A 14,667-nucleotide genomic window follows, 5' to 3' on the forward strand; every position below is an offset into this window, starting at 1 on the left:
GTGGGAGTGTCATGGTTTGGGGCTGCACGAGTGCTGCCAGCACTGGGGAGCTACAGTTCATTGAGGGAACCATGAATGCCAACATGTACTGTGACATACTGAAGCAGAGCATGATCCCTTCCCTTTGGAAACTGGGCCGTATTCCAACATGACAACGATCCCAAACACACCTCCAAGACGACCACTGCCTTGCTAAAGAAACTGAGGGTAAAGGTGCTGGACTGGCCAAGCATGTCTCCAGACCTAAACCCTATTGAGCATCTGAGGGGCATCCTCAAATGGAAGGTGGAGGAGCGCAAGGTCTCTAACATCCACCAGCTCCGTGATGTCATCATGGAGGAGTGGAAGAGGATTCCAGTGGCAACCTATGAAGCTCTAGTGAACTCCATGTCCAAGAGAGTGAAGGCAGTGCTGAAAAATAATGTTGGCCACACAAAATATTGACACTTTGGGCACAATTTGGACATTTTTCACTTAGGGGTGTACTCACTTCTGTTGCCAGCGGTTTAGACATTAATGGCTGTGTGTTGAGTTATTTTGAAGGGACAGCAAATTTACAACATTATACAAGCTGTACACGGACTACTTTACATTGTGTCAAAGTGTCATATCTTCAGTGTTATCCCATGAAAAGATAGAATAAAAAATTTACAAAAATGTGAGGGGTGTACTCACTTTGTGAGATACTGTATATATATATATATATATATCTATACTAATAAAAGGCAAAGCCCTCACTGACTCACTGACTGACTGACTGACTGACTGACTCATCACTAATTCTCGAACTTCCCGTGTAGGTAGAAGTCTGAAATTTGGCAGGCTCATCCTTACAGCTTACTTACAAAAGTTAGGCAGGTTTCATTTCGAAATTCTACGCGTAATGGTCATAACTGGAACCTGTTTTTTGTCCATATACTCTAATGGAGGAGGCGGAGTCACGTATTGCGTCATCACGTATTACGCCTCCTACATAATCACGTGAACTGAAAACGAGGAAGAGATTTACAGCACAAGTCGAACGCGGGAACGAAGGTAAATGACGCTAATTGTTGACTGTCTTTTAATACTGTGTAATTGTTGAGTGTCTTTTAATACTGTGTAAGCATACATATTAACACATGTGCAATTAAACGTGTGCATTTACGGGGTGATTTCTCAGGCTTAAAAGCTCGCCTTTTATTAAAAAGGTAAATGCAAACTCTTTTCATTCTGAAGGGCACAAACCACGTTAGATTTCAGCCGTTAAACGCGCAAAAATGTCAGTACACCAGATAAATAAGCGCAACATATCATCAGTTGTATTGTATGCTTACAATACATATAGAAATGTGTTAATCGTTAACTAATAATATGGGATGGTGTTCTTCGACTCGTGCCTTGATTTAAACGATTGCATGTCTTGGTGGGTTTGCGTAGCTTATTGTCAATATCTTTACACCTCTTTTTAAGACTTAATTTAAAAAGGTTTTCTTTTCTTCTTAATTAAAATTTAAAAGCAATACTTCACCGCTGCGAAGCCCCTCTAGCGCTGACGTCCAAGGTTCGATTACCGTAAGCGAGTGCAGTGAGTGTGTACGCCTGATGAGCCAAGAATAAGGGGGAAAGACGTGTCGTGTACTGTTTGCATTATTTGACAGTAAACTATTTTCATCCATTCTATGATCTGCTTCTCACAACTGAAGGCACCGTGGCTGATGTTACCTGCCTTGCTGGCCAACCATAAGCGTTACCTGGTAGGTAACCACCCACTCACTTCACTCCCTTACGGGAATCGAACCTCGGACGTCAGCGCTAGAGGCGAAGCCCCTAAAATTGCGCCACTGCGTGTGGTTCGTTTATTTGACAGCATGTAGATCGGGGTAATTACATTCAAGGCATTCGTAGTCTGATTCACAATCTGATTGTATGGTTGGTTACCTACCAGGTAACGCTTATGGTTAGCCAGCAAGTCAGCTCGAAGTGATCACTCGAGTGAAGGCAGCTTCACAAAAAAACAGATCCTTAACAAACTGTTATTGGTATATTTTCCCTCAATTTTAAAAGGTTTTCTTTTCTTCTCAATAAAAATTTAAAAGCAGTACTTCGCCGGTGCGAAGCGCGGGGATTTGAGCGACTGACGCATACAGACATATTCATGAGTGCAGGTACTTAGAAAGAAAGCACCGTGTAAACCTAAACTTTAAATTAAGTTCATAGACCTACAAAAGGTTACCATTGATTTGAGGCAAGATTGCTTTTCTCATGTACAACTATACGTTGCATTCTTAACAGTAAGCTTGCACAGCTTGGTCATATTACAACCTGAGTGCTGAACTGACAACGTCGTATACAAACAGAACTATAACAATTGTAATAAACAAACAAAAAAAAAAAGCGAAGAACCCTTGGATTTAATAAAAAGGCTCCTTCCTTGGCGAAGCAAGGAAAAAGGAAGACCTTATATGGCGTTCATTTATAAAACAGCGGAAAAGCTGTGTTAAGGCTGCTTCACAAAAAAACAGATCCTTAACAAATTGCTATTGGGATATTTTCCCTCAATTTAAAAAGCTTTTCTTCTTAATAAAAATTTAAAAGCAGTACTTCGCGGGGATTTAGATATATATATATATATATATATATATATATATATATATATATATATATATATATATATAGATGTATATAGAGATATAGATATATATAGATATACATATATAGATATAGATATATATAGATATATATATATATATGTATGTAAGTCTATATATATATATATATATGTAAGCTTATAAGTACTGCCTTACTTCTCTTTAAGAAAGGAAGATGTAATGATACTTGATTTAAACGATTCCATGTCTTGGTGGGTTTGCGTAGCTTATTGTCAATATCTTTACACCTGTTTTTAAGACTTATTGACTGAAATGGGCTTTCACGAAAAAAGTTAGGGCTTTGCTACAGGATACACCCTCCACAAGTTAAGCAAGTAAAAATAAAAGTGTATATTTCTGTTTTATTTAAACCTTTTAAGTTCGTATGCATAGCCCCATTTGGCTGTTTTATTTTTTTTTTTCTTTCTTCAGTAATATTAAATCTCCTTAAAGAAAAAGAACATATGCATTTTACTTTTTTTGTATCTCTTTAGTAATATTTTAGTGTAAAAGGATAACCAGTATTTAAACCTTTTATGTTACTTTATAAAGTTATTTTACACAATGTTGAAAAATTAATAAGAAAGCTACATATTTTGGCAGCTGCTGCTTTAATTTTCAATGAAATGAAAAAAGCTCTCCAAGAGAAAACGTCAATGAAGAAGAAACAGTTTGCACTATCTAAAAAGGAGAAACCCTCATTTATAAAGGTTAGCTGCAGATGACTTGACTGAAAATAAATGAATAGTTCCTATGTGTATAATACATATTTATCTATTTTACTTATGCCTTTATTCCAGCAACTTGCAACATCTGAGGTACAATTTGTTACATTACTTTTGTTTTTTGCAGCACAGGCAGGTGAAGTGACTTCCTCAGGGTCACACAGTGGTGTCAGTACCACGATTTGAACTGACAAGCTCCGGGTTTGCTGAAATATTACGGAAGAAAGAAAAAAAACAAAAACGGGCAAATAGGGCTATGCATACAAATGTCCATCCATCCATTATCCAACCCGCTATATCCTAAATACAGGAGCCAATAAGTAAATATGTATATATACAGTATATATATATATATATATATATATATATATATATATATATATATATATATATATATATATATATATATATATATATATATGTGAATGTATGTATGTATGTATGTATATATGTATGTCTATATTTATATGTATATATATATGTAGATATGTAAATTTGTATATGTATATATATATATGTATATGTGGATGAGTATATGTATATACAGTAATCCCTCCTCCATCGCGGCGGTTGCGTTCCAGAGCCACCCGCGAAATAAGAAAATCCGCAAAGTAGAAACCATATGTTTATATGGTTATTTTTATATTGTCATGCTTGGGTCACAGATTTGCGCAGAAACACAGGAGGTTGTAGAGAGACTGGAACGTTATCCAAACACTGCAAACAAATATTTGTCTCTTTTTTAAAAGTTTAAACTGTGCTCCATGACAAGACAGAGATGACAGTTCCGTCTCACAATTAAAAGAATGCAAACATATCTTCCTCTTCAAAGGAGTACGCGTCAGGAGCAAAGCCTGTCATAAAGACAGAGAAAGCAAACAAATCAATAGGGCTGTTTGGCTTTTAAGTATGCGAAGCACCGCGGCACAAAGCTGTTGAAGGCGGCAGCTCACACCCCCTCCGTCAGGAGCAGAGAAAGAGAGAGAGAGAGGGAGACAGAGTTTGTTTTTCAATCAAAAATCAATACGTGCCCTTCGAGCTTTTAAGTATGCGAAGCACCGTGCTGCATGTCGCTTCAGGAAGCAGCTGCACAGAAGGTAGCAACGTGAAGATAATCTTTCAGCATTTTTAGACGAGCGTCCGTATAGTCTAGGTGTGCGAACAGCCCCCCTGCTCAATCCCCCTACGTCAGGATCAGAGAAAGTCAGCGCAAGAGAGAGAGAGAGAGAAAAGTAAGTTGGGTAGCTTCTCAGCCATCTGCCAATAGCGTCCCTTGTATGAAATCAACTGGGCAAACCAACTGAGGAAGCATGTACCAGAAATTAAAAGACCCATTGTCCGCAGAAATCCGCGAACCAGCAAAAATCCGCGATATATATTTAAATATGATTACATATAAAATCCGCGATGGAGTGAAGCCGCGAAAGGCGAAGCGCGATATAGCGAGGGATTACTGTATATGTATATGTAGATATGTGTATATCTATATATGTATATATATGTTTATGTATATATATATGTTTACATAACCTCTTTAACACACTACTTCTCCGCTGCGAAGCGCGGGTATTTTGCTAGTATATATATATATATATATATATATATATATATATATATATATATATATATATATATGTATGTATATGTGTGTAGTTGATTGAACTCCAGACAAATATGTAAATTTTTGCAGTCCTACATGAGAGTAATATCCATTAATCAATTATTTTCTTCATGAAAAATAAACATACTGGAACAAAACAAGGCAGAGGTGTCTCCAACAATATGAACAAACAACCAGGAATAACTCATTGGACCTCCTCAAGACCGACGAGTTCAAATAACTACATACAGTAGATGGGAGGCGTCACAGAGGATGTTGTTAACCAGCACTGAATACATCCTGATATTTAGAGTAGGTAAGACCAGGTAATCTATAAATCATATGGCAGTCCCATGGTTATCCCAGGGTTTTGGAACATCCAATTGGGTAGAAGAAAATTTCTATTAAATGAACATTAAACCAAAATTTCCTATATGTGCATTGTAACAAGAGAAGGTCAAAGTGTTGGGGCTCCTTGTGGCAAACCTCATATAACTGGATAAAGGACAAAAAAAGAAAATTCAACTTGAGTCTGTCTTAGACTGGACTCCTCTCAGGTTACTGACAAAGATGGCGGCTCCTCCGGTTCTGACATATTTGGGTAGAAGGATGCGAGTTCCAGATGGGCAGACCCCAAAGGTGATGTTTGGAAGAGAAGAGCTGTCAATCTTCCCTTCTGCACAAGGAGGACATGAGAGGCCATGATCAGACAGCACCAACCTCTGGATTAGTGGAGAATGATCCATCACCAAAGCCCTTAAAATTTCTCACATGCTCATGACAACAGCAAGTCATTTACAAAATTAGATTTATATCCCAAGGTCCAATAATGGCTAGAGTTTCATAGAAGAGGAAAGGAGGAGGAGGTTGGGAGCAGGCACTGATAGTGCGTTAGCAAACCCACTCACACCAAACCACCTGGACTGGGACCCGAGTGCAGTGGTGACACCGCAGCACCACACTGGTACAGTGTCAGGTTTTCTTTACGGTGGCTGGAGTGCCACCCCCAATTTGTCCCTGTAAGTTGGAGGATCTGCTTGAGGTCCGGATGCAGATCAGCGTCATTGGCAAGATGGAGCAATTTCAGATTAAGGGCCTTGCTCAAGGGTCACTTCTGAGAGGAAAAGGAAAAAGGAAATTGGAAACAATCACAATATATCTGACAAAATAGGGAACAAATAAATGAATGGTTGCATCGGTTTTATGAATCAAAATTTTCCTTCCTCTTGATGTCCTGTCTAATACCATCACCCCTGTGAGTTCAAGAAAAGGCACTGCATGTGCTAAGGAGGAGGAAAAATGTTAAAATACAAAAACGTCATGAGTACTCGGTAAAGTTCACTCCTGTCACAGTCACAGACAGACGGGACCGTATTGAGAAATGAACCCCCCGGGAGACGCAGCATTGCTGTTTTAAATGAAACCTGTGGCTTGAGAATTTAGACCGGACTGACAACTGCCATAATAACAGGGCAGAAGAGGCAAACTGAGAACAAAAAGAGAGGAAAGCGACTGGTGGATGTCATGTAAGAAATGTCTTCAAAGGTAATGAATGCTGTTAGACTTGTTGTTGCGTGTCTCTAGTTGAAACTTTGTAATCCAAGAACATCTTGCAGTTGTTGTTTTAAAAAAAGTTTGATAAAGATTGAAGCCCCCCCCACTCCACTTGATGTTTTAAAAATTGTTTGATCAAGTACTGAAGCCCCCCTCCCTAGTTTTCATGTTTTATTACTGAGACCCTTCCTTTGCCGTATAAAGAGACTGAAGATTCATTTAGTAAACTAAACTCTCTTGAGCGTCATCCTCTTAGGGAGTACAACTGACTGAGCGATAGACTTGTCATCTGGAGCTCCTCGACCTAAAGGGAACATTTGTTTGCACTGTCAAGGCCAAAGACCAAGACCATGGAGGAATGTTCTAGATTTGATCTCCAAAACGGCTTCATTAGACCTCCAGCAGGCCAGTATGATGTTTTTTTTTTCATATTTAAAATATTATTTACGTCTGTGTATTGATTTTCAGGAATTCAATAAAAAGTTAAAGAACAAGCAACCTCCTCCATTGATTCTATCTTTACTTAATCAGGTCACAGGAACCACAATTTTTGTATTGTAAATGTGATATTTATACTGTAACTTGTATAATGTTATGCATTAAAGAAACTGAAGAATAGAAGACGACTTTCTTCAGCACCCCCGGACGATATGAATCCTGTCTGACGCCCTTTGGGTGAGCCAGATCACCTGTTGTTTTGTAATAGTTTGTTAATGACATTTGTAGGAATATTCATGTTGGTGTATATTAATGATGTATTTATTTTCTCTCAAGTCATTGATCAGTATGTGAACATGTTTGAAAGGTCTTATCTGGGCTATTTAAAACTATTTCTAAAAGTAGAATTTAACATATCAGCTCTTGTCTTTGTATCAGATACAAGTTACCCACGTTTAGAATTGTGAGGGCCTTGAGAATTTAAACCAAGCACAGTGTTTCGCAGGATTTTGCCTCCTAAATGCAAATGGCCTGTTTTCTTAAATCAAAACCTCAACTTGTTTGTAGAGATGGGAAAATGATACCGAAGCGTCTAAGCTTGTGTCAGTCAATCTGAAGCGTAGTGAGTCGAATCAGTCTGTCGGAGCTTGTGTCAAAACACTGCTGCCACGTGACTCGTGACGTTTGAAGCTTCGAACGTCATCAGTGCTTCACAGAGCGCTTCATTGGTTTGGCGCTGGCGCTAAAATAACAGGTAGCCTACAAAAAATGCGTCATTCCAGTTCCAACAAAGTTGGGTTGTGAGGAGAGAGAGATTTGGAGAGCTTTGGTGATAGATGGCGACTAACAGCGGAACACGGCGTTCAAAACTAGTATAAATGGATATAGACAACAGCAGAAAAAAATGACCACAGACTTTTCTGACCTTTTACCGGTGACATGAGGCTGAAACGGAGAGTGCGGCTTCACTTGAGCTCTAGAAAGCTTGCCTTGACCTCGGTTAACCACCAGATGTCGCTGTTCATAGTGGGGGTTGAGGTTTCAAAGCTTCGAATCGTTTTGCGGCACAAATAGAAAGTGGTGAGGAGTTAAGCAAAATGACACCTTTTATTGGCGAACTATAAAGATTACAATACTGTGCAAGCTTTCGAGGTAACCCTTCAGGCAAGATGTAATTTAGCCAATAAATGGTGTCATTTTCCTTGACTTCTCACTTCATAATAGCTAATACGGTAAATTACCCTACTAGCAAAAATAGAAAGCCTTAAAGCTTCACGAGGCTTCTTCCCCCCATCACTACATATTTATTCAATTTTAAGTTTTTTCTGTCACATATGGACATGAATTTCCATGTAAACTATTGTAAGCTGCAAGAACTTTTTTCAAAATGTGTTAAAAATGCTTCTCTTTATAACAATTTAATGTGGTAATATATACCATTATTTGGAAGAAATAACTGACTTGGAAATGTACCACACTTTAATAACCTTCTGCATTGTTTAATTTAAATGTTTGGACCCCCCTTCGCCACGAGGAGTTTTTTTTTTTTTTTTACCATTTTGATGGTGTGCATGTTGTGTGCTGGTAACCAGGCTGGCAGTTGACCTCTTGATTGTGTGACATGAAGATTTTTTTCTTTATTTGAACAGGTTCGGTGTATTTGCTTTCTAAAATATGTGGCCATCACTGTTCACAGATTCACCCAGTTTGACGTTTTCACTGGCTGTTTAAATGTTTGGCAATACCATTACATTCACACAGATTTTTCTGCCCTTTGTACAAAATAATGGTTAAAATGTAATATTAGAGTCTGATAAAAGTAAAACCATTAGACACATCTGTGAAACCTTAGGATGGCTGAAATCAACTGGAATGTCATGGAGAACAAAACCCCCACACACATGCACCGGTGGGCTCAGTAATCACAATGTGATGGATAGGCCAAGGAAGACCTCCACTGCCGAGGACAGAAGAATCCTCACCACGGTAAAGAAAAAACCCAAACACATCCAACAGATCAGAAACAGTCTTCGGAGGCAGATGTGTCAGGACTATCTGCAGACTTCATGAACAGAAAACAGGCCACACTGCAAGGTGTGAATCACAGAAACCGGATGGCCAGATTAGTTTGTGACAAAGGACTTGAAAGAGCCTGCAGAATTCTGGGAAAGGTCTTTGAGAGACAAGACAGCAACAGGAGTCAGAATGATGGCAAGAGCAGAGTGTGGAGATAAGGAACTACCCAAGATCCAAAGCAGACCACCGCTTCTGTTAAACATGGCAAGGACTGGGGGTGTTCTGGCTTGGCCATGTATGGCTGCCACAGCAACTGGAACACTTCATTGATGGAGCTGCTGATGGCAGTGGTACAATTGAGGTGGAGAAACATTTGATCTGCTCAAGGTTTAGCAAAGGCCTCTAAAGTCACATCCTACAAGATTAAGCTTTGACAAATTCCTGTTTGGCTTAAAATAAAAGGCCAAGCAAGTCATCCAATTTAAATCTAGTTGGGCAATGTTCAATATGCAGAAAACAAAGCAAGGAGCTGAAGATGGCTGTATTAGAGGCTCAGTAGATCATCACCAAATAACACCCTCCACACATGGTGCAGTCCATGAAATTGCAGATTGAAGCAGTCATGGGATATATGAAAGACCACATTGAGCTGCCATTGCTGTGTGCCAACCATTATGGATGGAAGTGTGGCTGTGTCTAAAGAGTGTCATTTCTTCATGATGTGACCTAAATGTCTACAAGTCCCTTAAAATGAAGGTTTAGAACTCAGAAATTTACTGGGGGGGGGGGGGGGAGGAACCCACACACAAAAGTCAAGCTAGTTGAATATCAGATTCAGTCCATTCAGCCACACAGTCCCAAGACTGGATTTGGGAACCACAGGTCTTGCTCAAGCCATTTCAATTAAACTGGTACCAATCTGTTCAGAAAATTGAAAGATCTTCCTTCATATTTGGCAGGCTGTAGATGGGACCCTCAAATAGCTTGGACAAATGGGATCATTTGTTGAGATACCACTTTCTAGCAAAGTGAGTTTGGAAGATTTACATTTGCCGAGTATTCATGTAGACCTTCAAGCTATATAGATCGAGACCTGAACAATCCTAGGCAACCCTTGACCTAGCGAGCATGCATGTGGTACCATCCAACTGCATATTCCTGATCTTACAGGATCTAAACCTACACAATAGAGCAGACAATGATACAAGATTTAAAAATTTTATTGCTTAGTATTAACAGCACCCTTTGCTTTTCTGTAGGCAAAGAATAGTACAGCCACACACGAGACAGCCAGGACACCTACAACAGCTCCAAGGATGGAATCTTGGAATTTGGAGCCTGCAAGGAGAAAAGAAGTTAGGGGTTTAGATTTTTAGAAATGTTTTTACTATGCCAAATTAAGGAGCAGTCCTTAACAGCTTGCATTTAGACAATTGAAATAAGTTACCTGGAGAGGCTTCATCTTGCTGGCCAGACAGGGACTGTGATACAGAAGACAAAGGAGAGACCTGCTCCAGATAAAGAGGGCCAACAGAAATGGTCTCCTGCCATTCAGCTGGTGTGCTCCATTCACCTGCAAAATACAATTACAGTTTGTGTATCCCAGGCTGGACACTGCAGAAGTCTGCTGATGAGGTCACTTACTTGCTCTCCTGGGTCTGTGTTTAAGGGCACCAGAGCCCCTCCTGAAGGGAGGGGGGTTGGCACAGCTGGTATCACAGCAGCTACAGACAGCATTGTTCCCATCCACTGAGCTCCACCTGAAAGCACAGCCACCGATCACCACCTACTACCTCATCTGAACAGGTGCACCCTTATCCTCCCAGTCACTTACTGGCTCAGTGCAGAGTTGTAGGAACAATCCTTATTCAAAGGATCAACATTAGCAGATGCCAAGGTCACCTTCAGATGGCAGGTAATGAAGATCTGAAAGTAGACATGCAAGAGACTAGTCACACCTGGGAGCTTCAATGGATTCCTCCAAAGGAGATGAGCAGAAGACTTACTGAACTAGTAGTCAGGCCATAAAACCTGAAGGCATCCAGCTGGAACTGCATTACAGACTGGGCAACTCTGGGGGACACGAACTGGGAATTGGAGCCTGTCAGTTTGCTGTCCAAGAAACACCTGCAATACACAAGAGGAACCATAGCATTGTTTCCAGACCAAGATCTGGTCAGACTATTGCTCACACCCACCCATTATTCCCAATGAAGGTGTAGGCCGGGGCAGATGCATTGACCCAGGAGTGGCCACACAGCTGTCCACAAAGACACGGAGAGGCACATGGTTAGTGTTGTCCACAGACGCTTGAAGGTTAATGAGGTCTCCTAGGAAGAAGGTGTTGGATGGACTCGGCCCACTCCAGTCACCTGCAGACAGGAATGTTACAAGGTTTTCAGATCACATTTATCAGTGCAAATGGAAAGGAGGATTTTTAAATGTGTACACCTACTGCTCATTATAACAAGCGAGAATCCCAGAATATCCTCAGCAGATATCGTGGAGGTGTAGGGAACCCAAGTGGGGTTTAAGGCATTGCTGCTTAAGTTGTGTAGCCTGGGTTGGGGGAAGTTGCATTAGAAAGAGGATCCAGATGTATCCTTGATGTGTTAAGCTACAAAACCATTCCAAGTTAACTTCAACATACAAGAATCTGTCCAAACACGGAAACTTCTCTGCTTCTGCATTATAGCCATGTGGCATCTCTTACCTATTGTATTGGCATTCAATCTGCACCACAGCTGGATTTGTTCTTACAATGGGAAGACCATCAATTGGAGAAGGATTGTAGTCCAGGGTGAAGGTGTAGGTTATTACAGCTCCCAGCATCTAAAGAGAAGTCAGCAATATAGGGCTATTCAGCCGACAATAAGCCATAGAGTCCAGACTAGAAGTTTTGCTCCAACAGCATCCTTTCCAAACACTTGGCTTACGTTGCTAAAGAACCAATTGGTAGTGATTAGGTTTAATCAACTATCCTGAAAGGTTATAAGCTGCAAACTACTATCTGAAGTATTTAATGTTGGATTAGATAGACTGGCCAGCAGAATCCTCTTTCTAGATGTAGTCACCTCAAAAGGCTTTAAATGGGCACTTAAATTGTTGGACAGGTGTACTGCTTGGACATTTGCTCATCTAATATGGTGACTAGACATTTCAGTATGATTAAAGACAAATTGTTCTAAATTTTAGATTTCACATACACCTGGAAGATGCCAATGCTGTGGAAGAAGAAATGAAACAATTCTGTACTCAAACTGAAAAACGACTTTTCAAAAGGAAAGAAAAAAAAATGAACTTTAAAATATATTGCAGAGTCAAGCAATTGGAGATTTAATCTACTCCAGAATTTAAAGGCGGCATACCTGGCTTGTCAAATGGTGCTTTGAATTGACCTATATAAAATGGCCTTTTGACCAGAGCTTATACAAGGAGGACCTGCAGAGACCTTTTGTTGGGTGGACAGAGATTAGACCCAACTAGGCATTGAAGGCAGGCTGTCTGAACGGGTTATATTTGTCATTAACTTCCCTTTAAAATTTGTCAAGGATCCTGCTGAAGTCTTCCACACTTGCATTTTTGCAGTGGTCTAGAGTGGAGCAGTTTTTAGCACCACTGTAATAACTTTCATATTCCATGTCAAACCCTCATCACCATGCCCACTTTGCTTTTGAATTTTGTCCGTTTCAAACTTGCTACACGAATTGCTGCGCAGCACAAGTCAGATTTCAACCGACTTCACGCTCCCTAAACAGGCACATGTGCCCACATTCAGAACACTAGAGGAGAACAGGCCATTCAGTCCAACACAGCTCACCAGTCATATCCAGTTATTTCTTAAAACCAAGTGTAGTTTTGAAAGTCCCTAAAGTCTTACTGTACCACACTACTTGGTAGCTTATTCCAAGCGTCTATCGTTCTTTGTAAAGAACTTCCTAATGATTGTGTGAAATTTAATCCTTAAGTTTCAAACTGTCCACAGGTTCATGATGAACTCATTTATACATGTCACAAGTGGGCAGCACACCACGAATATATGATCTGGGCACAATACAATCGCCGACGAGCAGTCACTTCCGTGTGATAAACGGAGCTTCATAGAGAAAGCCAAGATCTCGTTAACTCGTGCCTGATCTATTGAGACTTGGGCGCCAAAACGTAACACAGGACCTGATCCACATACTACAAGAGTAGTCAATAACTCATTCCGAGAAAAACAATTTGGAAAACGACAAATGCAGGAGCCCTGAAGCAACTCACCTCCACGGTGCTCCCACAGCCCTGCAGAGGGGCTTCAATCACAAAGGGCTGAGCACCGGCCGGGCTGGTGACTCCACATCCACCCATGGAAAGATCAGAAGGCTGGACCGGCTTTTGGATGCCCAGCAAGTCCGGACTGATGGTGACGATCACCTCACTGTCGGTGCACTGAGCGGTTACGGTCTGCGGAGCGCCAGCTCTCGGCTCAAAATATTGCACGACCGCGGGCTGCTGGTGCTTTGCCATAACCTTCCGTCCTTTGAAACGGTGCTGAGCAAAAGCATCGCAGAGGAAAAAGAGCAGCAACACTACGGTTATCTGACCCTTGTCTTTACACCACATTTTGTAATAGCAAATGGAGGAAATCAGCAAATTGCAGTAAAGGTCGAACCCCCAGCGCAGTCTTTATATACACGAATGAAGGCGTTCGCCTGCTTAATGTTAATAGCACGTGCGGAGAAAAAGATCGCCAATCAGTCACCAATCACGTTTGAAATGAACAAGACGCATGAAATACTGAGGTTAATTACGGGAAGGAGGTAATAGAATTAGAATCACAAATTAAAACAACCACAAAAGCGTAAGATCATCTCAGGCAGTAAACGGCAGTTCTTATGTGGATCACGCGGCAGACAATTGGGTTTTAAATCTCTCGGTAATTAAAACCAAACTTATTTGCTTTGCTTAAGTAAAGTGAACTCAGTTTTAAATGTTAAGTGTGATGTCTTGAAGAAGTTTCAGTTAGGAGATTTGTAGGCGTGTTGTACATTCCAAACTAACACGGACGGTGTTAAAATAATAAAATAATTGACAAATGTAATTAAAGTTGAATGTTGTCAAGTGTTTTGTGGTAATGGGGTGCTATTAAAAAGTCTTTATGGAATATTTCTATAGTTTCGATTTGATCTCATTTTGATTTTGGATTAAGGTTTTGCCTCAAATTCATCTGAAAACGTTTGGAGTTATGTAGACGGCTCAGGGATTGTTGTGGTAAAATAAAATTATCTCCAATATCAGTCTTGCAAAGTGGAGACAGGACAAGTATTCTTCCATTTACATTGATTTCATGTCTTATTGGTTAAATATAAAAAGTCGTAAGTATATCGCCCCATAAAGAAAAAAATTGTGGAAAACAACAGGGAGCACCTCAAGACAAGCAGGCCCAGTTTTGGGTGGATTGGTTCAAACAATGCCGAGAGTGGCTGTGCCTGTGACTGCTCCATGGTTACGTCATGATATGGAAGTGGACCTCAGATAACATAAAGAAATCTTCCTTTTTTCCTGTTTATGTAATAGTGGATCAATAGCTTTGTGGCGTAAAAGTGTCCAGGAACGGCACTTTAACCTCTCAGGTTCTTTTTTATATTGGTGCACAATACCTATTCAACATTCACTCAGCACAGATAAGCTCAAATACAAAGCAAGAATATCTCAACATTGG

General features: G+C 40.3%; 1 protein-coding gene across 1 annotated transcript in view; it reads right to left on the reverse strand.

Annotated features, from left to right (window-relative positions):
- Nucleotides 1–13,583, reverse strand: part of LOC114666580 (zona pellucida sperm-binding protein 3-like) — a 515,374-nt gene extending 501,791 nt beyond the window's left edge. The window contains exon 1 of the mRNA XM_051926578.1: nucleotides 13,539–13,583. Coding sequence (XP_051782538.1) covers nucleotides 13,539–13,568 — 30 coding nt within the window. The 5' untranslated portion in view covers nucleotides 13,569–13,583. The remainder of the gene's footprint in view (nucleotides 1–13,538) is intronic.
- Nucleotides 13,584–14,667: the final 1,084 nt, after the last annotated feature.

The sequence above is a fragment of the Erpetoichthys calabaricus genome, chromosome 1, assembly GCF_900747795.2.
Source record: "Erpetoichthys calabaricus chromosome 1, fErpCal1.3, whole genome shotgun sequence".
NCBI classification, from domain to species: domain Eukaryota; kingdom Metazoa; phylum Chordata; class Cladistia; order Polypteriformes; family Polypteridae; genus Erpetoichthys; species Erpetoichthys calabaricus.